This window comes from Hypomesus transpacificus, unplaced genomic scaffold (assembly GCF_021917145.1).
Source record: "Hypomesus transpacificus isolate Combined female unplaced genomic scaffold, fHypTra1 scaffold_116, whole genome shotgun sequence".
In the NCBI taxonomy this organism is placed as follows: Eukaryota; Metazoa; Chordata; class Actinopteri; order Osmeriformes; family Osmeridae; genus Hypomesus; species Hypomesus transpacificus.
The window spans coordinates 241,928-256,446 of NW_025813700.1; the positions used below are offsets into that span (position 1 = coordinate 241,928).

At 35.1% G+C, this 14,519-nt stretch overlaps 4 protein-coding genes across 4 annotated transcripts; all 4 read left to right on the plus strand.

Moving 5' to 3' along the window:
- The first annotated feature begins 1,149 nt into the window (after window positions 1–1,149).
- LOC124488008 (olfactory receptor 10R2-like) lies at window positions 1,150–2,787 on the plus strand. The gene is made up of 2 exons (XM_047050446.1): window positions 1,150–2,054; window positions 2,754–2,787. Exons 1-2 carry the CDS (start codon window positions 1,153–1,155, stop codon window positions 2,785–2,787), a joined length of 936 nt encoding a protein of 311 aa, XP_046906402.1. The 5' UTR covers window positions 1,150–1,152.
- Window positions 2,788–3,347: 560 nt separating this feature from the next.
- Window positions 3,348–4,547, plus strand: LOC124488009 (olfactory receptor 142-like). The gene is made up of 2 exons (XM_047050447.1): window positions 3,348–3,360; window positions 3,583–4,547. Exons 1-2 carry the CDS (start codon window positions 3,348–3,350, stop codon window positions 4,545–4,547), a joined length of 978 nt encoding a protein of 325 aa, XP_046906403.1.
- A 2,113-nt stretch (window positions 4,548–6,660) lies between these two features.
- Window positions 6,661–7,891, plus strand: LOC124488010 (olfactory receptor 142-like). The gene is made up of 2 exons (XM_047050449.1): window positions 6,661–6,673; window positions 6,924–7,891. Exons 1-2 carry the CDS (start codon window positions 6,661–6,663, stop codon window positions 7,889–7,891), a joined length of 981 nt encoding a protein of 326 aa, XP_046906405.1.
- A 4,456-nt stretch (window positions 7,892–12,347) lies between these two features.
- On the plus strand, window positions 12,348–13,295 carry LOC124488011 (putative olfactory receptor 52P1). Its single transcript, XM_047050450.1, has one exon. The coding sequence runs from the start codon at window positions 12,348–12,350 to the stop codon at window positions 13,293–13,295; it is 948 nt and encodes a 315-aa protein (XP_046906406.1).
- Window positions 13,296–14,519: the final 1,224 nt, after the last annotated feature.

A 14,519-nucleotide genomic window follows, 5' to 3' on the forward strand; every position in this document is an offset into this window, starting at 1 on the left:
AGGGACATTATAAGTATATTGTAAATCAGTTATTTAAATGTTTACTAAATTGCAGTAACAGCATATATTCATCACCTGGACATTCAAAGAAATACATATTGATGTATGTGTATATTACAATATATACAAATATCCTACAATAATTTTCTTGTGATCCGTTGACTAGACAATGACAAAAAGTAAAGTTGATGTTAGAATCACCCTTGTAAATATTGATCTTGTTCTAACACTATAGACTGGCATAAACTGTTACAACTCAACCTGTTTTTAATCCATATTATAGTTCTGTAGATATTGGTTAGATTATGAAGGCGAAAGAATGCTGTTAGTTCCTGAAATAAAACAATATTTCAATAGAGCTATTGAAAACCATCGTGAACTATATGACATATTCAGTATGTATTTTACTATGACAGTAATATTACATACCGGTACTTGCATTTGAACACATTGCGAATTTTACAGCAACTCATAAATTGCATTTACTGGTCTATAAAGCCAGTTATTATAAAAGGTTACCTAAGTTCTTTTGCATATTTCAGAATGGATTCTCATTCAAAAAGTGCCTGCTGAATGATTTTGTGATTTTAGGCCAAACAAAAACATACATTGTGCTAACATTAACAATTATTAATGCCAAACTCACAAATCTAAAATATGATTTTCAAAATATGAAAGAATGAGATAAGATCAACATATATTATTATAGTAGAGCACACCCAGTGGTGGAGGAATTAATATTTACTCACTAATCATAATGAAAGAATACTGTCCAGGGATTCTGATCCTGTGACATAGTTTGAGCATTTCAAAGATCACATGACTGAAGAGGTTAGAAATAAGTTAATAAGAGTTCCAATTAGATTCATTTAATATGTGTGGAGGTAGCACACAGGTAAGAACTGACATCAGTGAGTTACAATGTGAGTATAAAACATTAGTCAGTTCCTATTCAAGTGTTCTGTTTTACTGCTATTATTGTTATTATTAATAATAGTAACAATGATATTGTTACAACTAGGATTACTAGGAATATTATTATATTAAGGAAATTGAAAATATTGTAGATGGTAAAATTGTATTTGAAAAGAAGAGCAATAATTAAATAACATTTGTATTTCTTTCCCAGTGTTTAAAAAATCTATCTTGATTATGGAAAATTCCTCTGATGTCACATCCATCGTGTTGACTGCCTACTATGGAATGGAAAAATTGAAGCACGCATACTTTTGCATTTTTCTTATTATCTATATCATCATCATTACGGAAAACATACTTCTAATTTCTGTGATCGGCATTGAAAAAACCTTGCACGAGCCAATGTATTTTTTTATCGGTAACTTAGCAGCAAATGGTGTCTATGGAAGTACTATTCTTTTGCCAGCCCTTTTGAGTAATTTATTATCGACCAAATATGAAGTATCAGTAGCCTGTTGTCAAACCCAGATATATGGTTTATTCACGTATGCTCTTATTGAATTTACAATTCTTGCTGTGATGAGCTATGATAGATATGCTGCTATCTGTCACCCATTGCACTACCACACGATCATGTCACCGAGCAAAGTGTATAAGCTCATTGTATTCACTTGGGTTTATCCCTTGATTGCATTTCTGTTTTTTTTTTCCTTAACGCTTCAACTACGATTTTGTCAACAGGCCATTGACAAGTTGTACTGCACCAATTACTCACTAGTGAAGCTATCCTGCTCAAATACAGCTGTTATTAGCATTGTGGGTTTAGCATCTATTGTTGTATATATTTTTCCACAGTTAATCATGGTCCTTTTCTCGTATGCACAGATTTTCAGACTATGTTTGTCTTCCAGGAAGATGAAGATCAAGGCCATCACAACTTGCACCCCACACCTGTTTGCTGTCTCAATGTACTCTATAGGATGCTTTTTTGAAATACTGCAAAGCAGGTTTGACCTACGTCATCTGCCTTACGAAACTCAAGTGTTCATGTCCCTTTACTTTTTGATATTTCCCCCTATTCTCAATCCACTCATTTATGGTTTGAGTATTCAATCCATACGCCTCTCAGTGTTCAAGTGTATTAAAGGTCATAGAAAAACTCTGCCAACACAGTAGATTATTTTGTGTATTGATCATGTTAATGCACGGTTTACCATATACAATAGATTTACTCAAGAGTCTATTACTTCAGCCCAGACTTTGTATTCAATTTTGATTTTTTGCTTCTCTATACAGCATATAATTCATTGAATTTATTGAATTTCTGTCTTATAATGAGGATTGTTTTTCATTCATTTCCAAAAAACCTGTGATTCACCTGTCATTATTTAGCAAAAGTATTTGCTATTTACAGTATGTGCTAAATAAAGGCCTCAATGTAAATTTCGTGTTTCAATGCTTTTACATGCACATTATTCATAAAAGGTTTGAAGGTTCATAACATTGTGTATACCTATGTTTATGTTAAGTGTGTCATGTGTTGGGTGTGTGCACTTTTTTTCATTTGCACTTCCTTACAGTAAATCAACTGATTTACAATATGTTTGGTTTTATTGTTGTTCTTTTCTAAATATTACAAAATGTCACCTAAAATAAGGATACAAATGAGACAATCGTTATAGACTAATTCAATTGTTTGAATTTACATTCAATTCAAAGAACATTATGTTGACTATTGGATGTTCTCAGTCCTTTGAGTCCAATATAGACTGGCATGAACTGTTACAACTCAACCTGTTTTTAATCTATATTACAGTTCTGTAGATATTGGTTAGATTATGGAGGCGAAAGAATGCTGTTAGTTTCTGAAATGAAACAATATTTCAATAGAGCAATTAAAAAACATTATGAACTACATGACAAATTCAGTATGTATTTGACTATGACAGTAATATAACATGCTTGCATTTGAACACATTGTGAATTTTATAGTAACTCAAAACATGTATTTACTGGTCTATCAAGGCCAGTTATTATAAAAGGTTACCTAAGTTCTGCTGCATATTTCAGAATGCATTCTAATTCAAAAAGTGCCTGCTGAATGATCTTGTGCTTCTAAACCAAACAAAAACATACATTGGACCGACATTCAAAATTATAAATGCCAATCAGAAATCTAAAATATATAGTTTTCTTAATCTGAATTAATATTAGAAAAGATCAACATACATTATTATAGTAGAGCACACCCAGTGGTGGAAGAATTAATATTTACTCACTTCTCATGATGAAAGAATACTGTCCAGGGATTCTGATCCTGTGACATAGTTTAAGCGTTTCAAAGACCACATGACTGAAGAGGTTAGAAATAAGTTCATGAGAGCTTCAATTAAATTCACTTCATATGTGTGAAGATAGCTCACAGGTAAATGACTGACATCAGTACATTAGAAATGCAAGTATACAATATTAGTCAGTTTCTATTCAAGTGTTCTGATTTATTGTTATTATTGTTATCATTATTAATAATAGTAACAATGATATTGCTACAACTAGGACTACTAGGAGTATTATCATATTAAGGAAATTGAAAATATTGTAGATGTTAAAATTGTATTTGAAAAGAAGAGCAATAATTAAATAACATTTGTATTTCTTTCCCAGTGTTTAAAAAATCTATCTTGATTATGGAAAATTCCTCTGATGTTACATCCATCGTGTTGACTGCCTACTATGGAATGGAAAAATTAAAGCATGAATACTTTTGTATTTTTCTTATTATCTACATTGTCATCATTACGGAAAACGTAATTTTACTTTCTGTGATCGGTGTTGAGAAAACGTTGCACAAGCCAATGTATTTTTTCATTGGCAACTTAGCAGCAAATGGTGTCTATGGAAGTACTGTTCTTTTGCCAGCCCTTTTGAGTAATTTATTATCAACCAAATATGAAGTATCAGTAGCCTGTTGTCAAACCCAGATATATGGTTTACACACGTATGCTATGATTGAATTTACAATTCTTGCTGTGATGAGCTATGATAGGTATGCTGCTATCTGTCACCCATTACACTACCACACAATGATGTCACTGAGAAAAGTGTATAAGCTCATTGTATTCACTTGGGTTTATCCCTTGATTGCATTTCTAATTTTTCTAATCATAACTGTTCAACTAAGATTTTGTCAACAGGCCATTGACAAGTTGTACTGCACCAATTACTCACTAGTGAAGCTATCCTGCTCAAATACAGCTGTTATTAACATTGTCGGTTTAGTATTTATCGTTCCATATACTTTTCCACAGTTAGTCATGGTCCTTTTCTCGTATGCAAAGATTTTCAGAATATGTTTGTCTTCCAGGAAGATGAAGATCAAAGCCATCACAACTTGCACCCCACACCTGTTTGCTGTCTCTATGTACTCTATAGGGTGCTTTTTTGAAATACTGCAAAGCAGATTTGACCTACGTCATCTGCCTTACGAAACTCATGTGTTCATGTCCCTTTTCTTTTTGATATTTCCCCCTATTCTCAATCCACTCATTTATGGTTTGAGTATTCAATCCTTACGCCTGTCAGTGTTCAAATGTATTAAAGGTCAGAGAAAAACTCTGCCAACACAGTAGATTCTTTTCTTGTGAATTTATAATGTTAATGCATGATTTACCATATTCAATAGATTTACTGAAGAGTCTATTACTTCAGCCCAGACTTTATATTTTATTTATTTATTTTTCCTTCTCCATTCAGCATTTAATTATGTTGCACTAATATTGAATTGCTTTGTCTTATAATGTGGATTGTTTTTCATTCATTTTTGCATCACCTGTGATTCACCTGTCATTATCTAGCAAAGTTATTCGCTATTTACTATATGTGCTCAATAAAGGTCTTAATGTAAATGTTGTGTTTTCAATGCTTTTATGCACATTATTCATGAAAGGTTTGAAGGTTCATAACATTTGATACCTATGTTTATGTTATGTGTGTTATGCGTTGGGTGTGTGCACTTTTTTACATGAGCACTTCCTTACAGTAAATCAACTGATTTACAATACGTTTGGTTTCATTATTGTTCTTTTTTCAATATTATAAAATGTCACATAAAATAAAGATACCAATGAGACAATCATTATAGACAAATTCAATTTTGTTTTAATTTAAATGAAATTCAAAGCACATTATGTTGACTATTTGATGATCTCAGTCCTTTCAGACCAACTGCATTACACTTGCAAACATGTCTGAATGTTTCTGTGATATATTGCAAGTATATATCAGGGGCATTATAAGTGTATTGTATGACAGTTATTTATTTTAATGTTTACTACTTTGCAGTAACAGCAAATGTGCATCACCTGGAAGCTCAAAGAAATACATGTTGATGTATGTGTGTATTACAATATATACAAATATTCTACAAGAATTATCCTGCAATCCGTTGAGTAGACAATGTCAAAAAGTAAAGTTGATGTTAAGGTTTAGCCTTGTCAATATTGAGCTTGTTCTAACAATCTAGACTTTCATAAACTTACAACTCAACCTGTCTTTAATCCATATTATAGTTTTGGACATATTAGTTAGATTACGGAGGTGAAAGAACGCTCTAAGCTTCTGAAATAAAACAATATTTCAATAGAGCTATTGAAAAACATGATGAACTATATGATATATTCAGTATATATTTGACTATGACAGAAATATTACATGCTTGCAATTGAACACATTGTGAATTTTACAGTTACTCATAAATTGTCATTTCTGGTCTATCAAGGCCAGTTATTATAAAAGGTTAACTTAAGGTCTGCTGCATATTTCTGAATGCATTCTTATTCAAAAGGTGCCTGCTGAATGATCTTGTACTTTTAAGGCCAAACAGAAACATAAATTGTGCCAACAACAATAATAATTTTATGTATATTGGGTGCAGGGAGGATATATAATATATCCTCAATAATGGGGAGTCAGATGGCTGAGCGGCGAGGGAGTCGGGCTAGTAATCAGAAGGTTGCCGATTCGATTCCCCGCCATGCCAAATAACGTTGTGTCCTTGGGCAAGGCACTTCACCCTACTTGCCTCGGGGGGAATGTCCCTGTACTTACTGTAAGTCGCTCTGGATAAGAGCGTCTGCTAAATGACTAATGTAAATAATTATAAACACAAATCTAAAATATAATTTTCTTAATCTGAAAAAATATAAAATGAGCGCTGAGCGGTGGGGAGTCGGGCTAGTAATGCTGTAACATTATTATATTACAGCACACCCAGTGGTGGAGAAATGAATATTTACTCACTTCTCATGATTTACATTTACATATATACATTTAGCAGACGCTTTTATCCAAAGCGTCTTCCAAGAGAGAGCTTTACAAAGTGCACAGGTCACTGATAATAACAAAAGATAGCCCCAAAAACATTGCAGGTAGCCAAAACATGAAGAACACATTGTAAACAATCAAAAATAAGTGCCAAAGGGAAGAACCATAAGAGCATGTAGTTAAGCAAGTTACAATTAAACAACAAATTGCTATAAGTGCAATTGTACCTGTGGAAAAGCAAGCAACAGTAAAATGAAATGAATTGTTGAAATGAATTGATGAAAGAATACTGTCCAGGGATTCTGATCCTGTGACATAGTTTGAGCATTTCAAAGATCACATGACTGAAGAGGTTATAAATAAGTTCATAAGAGCTTCTGTTCAATTCATTTCATTAGTGTGGAGATAGCACACAGGTAAATGACTGACATCAGTACATAAATAAAGTACATAACTTACAAATGTAAGTATAAAATATTAGTCATTTCCTATTCAAGTGTTCTGATTTATTGCTATTATTGTTATTAGTATTATCATTAGGAGTAACAATAACATAGCGACTACTAAAATAATTACTATGAGTATTATTATTGTATTTAGAACATTTTAAATATTGCAGATGGTAAACCTTTATTTGAAAAGAAGAGCAATAAATAAATAACATTTGTATTTCTTTCCCACAGTGTTTAAAAAAAAATCTGTCTTAATTATGGAAAATTCCTCTGATGTAACATCCATCGTGTTGACTGCCTACTATGGAATGGAAAAATTGAAGCATGCATACTTTTGCATTTTTCTTATTATCTACATCATCATTATTACGGAAAACCTCATTCTAATTTCTGTGATCGGTGTTGAGAAAATGTTACACGAGCCAATGTATTTTTTTATCGGCAACTTAGCAGCAAATGGTGTCTATGGAAGTACTGTTCTTTTGCCAGCCCTTTTGAGTAATTTATTATCAACCAAATATGAGGTCTTACTAGCCTGTTGTCAAACCCAGATATATGGTATACATACGTATGGTATGATTGAATTTACAGTTCTTGCTGTGATGAGCTATGATAGATATGCTGCTATCTGTCACCCATTGCACTACCACACAATCATGTCACTAAGCAAAGTGTATAAGCTTATTGTGTTCACTTGGGTTTATCCCTTGATTGCAATTCTGATTTTTTTTATTGTAACTCTTCAACTACGATTTTGTCAACAGGCCATTGACAAGTTGTACTGCACCAATGACTCACTAGTGAAGCTATCCTGCTCAAATACAGCGGTTTTTAGCTATGTAGGTTTAGCATCTTTTATTCCATATGCTTTTCCACAGTTAATCATGGTCCTTTTCTCGTATGCACAGATTTTCAGACTATGTTTGTCTTCCAGGGAGATGAAGACCAAAGCCATCACAACTTGCATTCCACACCTGTTTGCTTTCTCAATGTATTCTATAGGGTGCTTGTTTGAATTACTGCAAAGCAGATTGGACCTACGTCATCTGCCTTACGAAACTCGACTGTTCATGTCCCTTTTCTTTCTGATATTTCCCCCTTTTTTCAATCCACTCATTTATGGTTTGAGTATTCGATCCTTACGCCTGTCAGTGTTCAAATGTATTAAAGGTCATAGAAAAACTCTGCCAACACAGTAGATAATTTTCTTGAGCATTGATCATGTTAATGCATGATTTACCATATTCAATAGACTTACTCAACAGTCTATTTTTTAAGCCCAGACTTTGTAATTATTTGTTTTGTTTTTTCTTCTCCATACAGCATTTAATTATGTTGTACTAACATTGAATTGCTTTGTCTTATAATGTGGATTGTTTTTCATATTTTCCATAATTTCTGCATCACCTGTGATTCACTTGTCATTATGTAGCATTATTTAACATTATTCATGAATGGTTTGAAGGTTCATAACAATGTATATACTTATGTACATTTTTTCATATGCACTTCCTTAAAATAAATCAACTGATTTACAATATGTTTGGTTTTATTGTTGTTCTTTTTTCTCAATATTACAAAGAGGCACCTAAAAAAAGGACACATTTGAGACAATTGTTATAGACACATGCATCAAACGTCTAATGCTTTTTCACAAGGGCCCTTCTCCTGTGCTTGTGTGCGTGTCTGTTTGTGTGTACATGTCTGTGTGTGTTGCTTTTGACTTGATCTTACATGAACTAATAGTGCCATCTTGTGGATAGACGATGAGTCTCACTGCTCAGCGGTAATTCATGTATGATTTGACAAAGAAAATATTTGTTCAGAGGAAATCATACTTAAAATATGATTTAACACAATCATTTGGATACAAGCAGCAGATTGGGTCAAAATATACAGCTTTCCTGTTTGAAGTCCATCCTCTTAATATTCATGTCAAGGCTTGTTTTCTCAGTCATATTGTCGGGGAAATAATAACTTTTTTAACCAATATCAAAGTTTTAAACAGCACGGAAACGGCAACAAAGTATAATGCAAAGTGTTTATTCGAATCCAACACAAAGGATTGATTCCAACAAAAGTGAGTAGGCCCCAGAGTCTGACTGGAATTCTTCTCTATTATTTTGTGATATTTTGCCATTGTTACGTTATAGTTAGTCACAGATGCATGATGCATTTGTCACACCATTGGTCTCTTACTCTAGGGGCTTCAGATTACAGTTGCATAGAAATCATGCTTGCTGTGGCCTTGAAGACCAGCTGCACTCGATTCCTGGGTGTAGGGTCGTAAATCTGTTCCATGATATCTGGGTTTTGTAGTTTTCTATGGAAGAAGCGTATACACACATCCTTGTCTCGCCCTGAGCCCCTAAATACCCAGATTTGCACTTTGGGCTTAATATCATCTACATATTAGTGGCAAAACTAATCAGTCAACAGCTTTGCATCTGGTTTTCAGTAATATAGCGTTTAAAAGTAAAAAAAAAAAAAAAAGTGATTAAGAGGTTCATTTTCATATAATCCATAATCATTTCTTCATCGTCATAATTACAGCAGTGTGATGTTTTTTCTACACTAATATTAGAGGTGCTTGTAGAGAACAAACCCTGAGGGCTTCAACCACTAATGGTACCCAGATAGAGGCCTCAGTTGGAAATGACAGAGCTTGTCATACAAAAAACCTTTAATGAAACTCACAAAACATCTCTTTAAACCAGGGTTCTTCAACCCTGGTCCTCAGGGACCACCTGTCCTGCACGTTTTAGTTGCTTCCATGCTTCAACACACCTGATTGAAATGAATGGTCGTTAACAGGCTTCTGCATAACTAGATAACGACCCATACATTTGAATCAGGCGTGTTGGAGCAGGGAAACATCTAAAACGTGCAGGACAGGGGGTCCCTGCACCAGCAGATGGAGCAGACCAGCAGATGGAGCAGACCAGCAGATGGAGCAGACCAGCAGATGGAGCAGACCAGCAGATGGAGCCCTTGTTCCCAACAAGCACCTCATCCAGCCTCAGTACAGGACGAGGGAGCGTGATGTAAACATTTTACATTTAGTCATTTTGGCAGACGCTCTTATCCAGAGCGACTTACAGTAAGTTCAGGGACATTCCCCCCGAGGCAAGTAGGGTGAAGTGCCTTGCCCAAGGACACAACATCACGTTGCACGGCGGGGAATCGATCCGGCAACCTTCTGATTACTAGCCCGACTCCCTCACCGCTCAGCCATCTGACTCCCCTCAAACACTCCCCTTAAACAAGCCCATGGGTGGGACTAAACAAGGTCATTCATGGCCAAATGAAATGACAAACTAAATGGAGAACAAAGTTGGCTTTGTGGCCAAGTTCATGATCGAGTGTAAGAAGAATGGAACCTTTCACAGATTTAACAGGTGTATTGATGGATTTGGTTTCCGTAGCTCCAGGTCACTGCATCTGACCATGTGCTATGTCATTTATCTTTGGTTCCAGGTCTACAGAAATAAGCCATTAGGTTGTCGGCTTACCTTAGACTTTAGCCAATTACATCCTTTTATCCTCTTTCCTTTGTATAAATTGGCAAAAAAAACACAGCACGTGACTAAGTTCATGGCTTTTTATGAAGAAACATTTTCCCATCACTATCAACAGCTACACTGATTGATTTGACAAATCAACTCTACATTTGTTGCCCTAGCAACAAAGCTCAGGCAATAGAAAACTGAGGAGGGCCATTTGAAGGGAATGTTTGTTTTAACAGTCCCGGGCAACTCCATGGGCCTTGTACTGTATTCCCTGCATAAATGTTATTTCTGCAACAGAACCCACACTGCCAGCTACATAATCTACAGTTCATTGTTTTAATTGTCTAATTGTTAAGTGTTTACAGGTAATTGCCAACACCTGTTTGTTAGTAGTAATGAGTATTTAATAATAATGTTTGGAAAAGAAGATTTGCTAGATCGATAGAATAAACATGGTTGTTTGCAGGACATTCTAATCATAGTCTAAGGCCAACGTCAACCTGTAGTTTGTATCAACTTTCAGATTGACCATGGCAGGGTGAGAGATTGGCTGGGGTTGTATGTAACTTCTTAAGTTTGATGTTTATGCTGCCACAAAAATTGTAGCAAAATGTAAAAATAACCACAACACCAAGATAAACATTAGTATAAGCAGGGAACGTTATAGGTTCGGACTGCAAATTACCTGTCTGTTGCACATTCAAGTCAAGCAGATGTCTTTCACGCCTTAATGAACACAGCACATTTTAGTTTTGGAGACAAAACAAATTAACAAGCTCATTAAACGATGCTGGCCATCTCCAGTTATATCCAACAGATTGAATATAAATTAGCAAATTAGCCTCGGTGAAAAATTGCTGTCCCCACAGATTGAGATAAATGGTAAAAAAAAGTATATTGTTCTGTACAAAGGTGATTAGAACTATGAACCCAAAACAATAGTGGCCAAATTAAATTGGCCACTGAAGATAATGAATGGAAAACATGAAACATCCAATTAAATAGTTTTCACCACAAGTCATCCCACATAAGCTGCTGATTGTTTAGGATTGCTTGAAATGGACTCAGATCTAATGAAATCTAGGTAGTAGTGTTGTGGCAACCTCTGAGAGTCACAGAATTGAGATGAATAAGATTTAGGACAACATCATGTATTTAAAGTTTGATTTACATAAACAGCCACACCAATTAGAAATGGACCGATTAAGGTTGTTTGGATCAAATGAAATATACAATAGGACAGAGAATATTTAAGAAACTGACAAGAAGAGGAAGTTTTAAAACCATACCAAATCATGCCCACATACAGTATGTAGCCTATCCATCCTTTCAGCATAAATTTGACATTCACCCCATATTCCTTCAACTTTAAGATTAGCTTTGTGTATGGTTTGCACTTCTCAAATACCAAGCAACCACAACACATGATTACATTCATGGGATTTTGGGGTCTGTTAAATATATACACACTGTTATATCAAACTGTACACTTCTGATCCTTGATCTTCTGCTGTACTTTCTAAAACAGTATTTTTTATGATAATAAAATGTAATCCAAACGCACACTGGCAAAGTCAGGGGATCCTTGGATGATGACAATGACTATGACTAGCAATGCCCCTATCAGAACACATGCGCCCTCTGATTGGTTAAACCTAGGACGTCTTTGTTTCAAATGGATAATGGTATTGAAGAGGACAATTTAAAAAGGGGCACACTCATTTGTCCAAGAGCGGGGCAGAACCAGTCACAGAACCCGGTGTTTTCATTCTACAGCGTGTCACATGCTACTTATTGTCTTTGAGTCTCCGCTCATGAACCTTGGTGGGAGCTGAACAGTGCAGCAACAATAGGACACGCTTTCAATAGATCAACGAAAGGTAAATAATATCCTCCATATTTTCCGCCGTTTCTCTAGATACAGAGAAGGAAAATAAGACCAACTGTTTTCTAGGAAACACTGCAGGAGAGCAGAAGAATTCAAATGGAAAGATCTGGTTTTTTCTTTTCTGTGTTCTCCTCATCTGAATTCATATTGTGTGTGTTGGTTTGAATATATTGACCAATATATTGAAATATTAATCCAAACAAAAGTTGTCTTATTTTGGTTGCAGGTATTACTTTCAAGTCTCCAAAAGCTGGAACTATGGAATTTGGACACTCCAAAAACTTCTCTCATACAGAATTCTATTTGATCGGATTTACAGACCTTTACGAGTACCGAACTCTCCTCTTTATTCCCTTTTCCATCCTCCTCGTTTTCTCAGTGACGTCTAACATTGCTTTAATCTTCGTCATTGTGAAGCAGAGAAGTCTCCACTCCCCCATGTATGTGCTCATAGGTTGCATTGCTTTCGTTGATGTAGGTGTCCCGCTGGCTGTGGTCCCGAGAATGATCTTCAGTTTTGTTTCCGATGTAAATGTTTTCCCTCGAATATTGTGCCTGATGCAGATGTGGTGGGTCCACTATTTGTGCGCCTTTCAGTCCACTATCCTGTTTGGGATGGCCGTCGATAGGTTGGTTGCCATCTGTTTGCCTCTACGTTACAATGATGTCATGAGCTACAATAACTGTCAGATCGCTTCTGCTGTGGTTGTGATTCGTAATACCGTCATAATAACAGCCATGATCGCCCTCGTTGGAACCCTCACATTTTGCTCATCCAATGTATTTTACGGGATTCACTGTGAGCACCAATTGGTGGTTACCATAGCATGTGGTGACACAAGGAAGAACTACTTGGCAGGTATGGTCAGTTTCTGTGTGATAGTGATATCTGACTGTTTCGGAATCTTTTTTTCATACATGGTTATTTTCGTGGTCATATTCAGGTCAGCAGGGGGAGTGTCTCGTTCCAAAGCCATCCATACTTGCACCACCCATCTCACGGTCATTGCCGTCACCTTCTTTACGTCCATGGTTGCATTTATGTCGTTCAGGATTCAATATGAATTTGCGCAGGATTTGCGTGTTGTAATTAGTCTGATGTATCTTCTAGTTCCTGGGGTCTGTAATCCGTTGATTTATGGCATTAGAACCAAAGAAATAAGGGAGCAACTTGTAAAACTACTGAAATGTGGAAAGGTTAAGTGACAGTAAAGCTTGTTTGGGAAGTAATGGGCTTTCAAATTCTAGTTAAAATTATGACAAATGAACATCATGTTTTCCAGTTGATCATATTAGGTTTCTAACTCTCTAGCCTCTATTAAATGCACGTTTTTGCATTTCAAAGACTTTCATGTGTGACTGATAATATATACAAGAATGGTGAATGAATTGGGATTTTCTGAAATGTTGGCTTTACTTGGAATAAACAATTTATTTATATTACAGTAAATTAAAAAGTCACTAGCTCCTATGCAATGATTATTCTTATTGATTTTACAAATTGGCTGCTTGGATATTCCAACTGTAAACAGGGGCATTCAATACTGTGTATGTTTGATTTGTGAAAAAGTCATAAAAATGTATATTCTAAAAAGTAATATAATAATAATAAAGTGATATTTTAATGCAATTCAGTTATGTATTGACTGATTCAAATGAACCTTGTTCCCAGGACAGAATATACAATCTCATTTAAATCTCAGTGAGGTGTTTTATTTGCATCCTTGTGACTTCTGAAATGTCTAATTGTTCTTTGCTTTTCCTAATTGTTGAGACCTTTAATCTGTTTTTCTTGATATGGCACTAATAAACATATCTAATTTTTTTAAATGAAAGCATGTGGCATTGATTTTCTCAGTCTTTTAGAAACACTGTGCTACAGAGATATGGAAGATATTCTCATGGTTACAAAGGCATCATCAGCTGCAGATGTTATTTTACTTTAGTTTCTCATAAACATTATTGCAATATATTAGGCCTTTACCAGTTAAAACATGGCTTTGGACCATTAGGGCTTATTAATGGTGACAGTTAGTATTATCTTTTTTTCCATATTATAAGGCAATAACATACAGACCGCCATTCTCAGACAGGTGAACATAGCTGAAGCTTTATATAATTACAGAGCACAAAAAATCAACATCATTCTTCTGTCAGATGCTTATGCTGCAGTACCAAAATCCCAGCAAAGAGATAAAGAGATTTATATTATATTCTGTAAATCAGAATGCACGACGTTATTCCCAGAGGGGTTGTCTGTCAAAACAAAGTTAAATTATAAAACATCAACTGTAAGAAGAAAACATTTGGGTTCATTTGTAAAATGTACTTGTTTCTCTGCACATGGGATGTTCAAGGAAAATGAATGTTTTTCTCACCCTAATGAAGATAAACACATTAGTTTAGTTTGATGACAAAGCAGAAATTAAC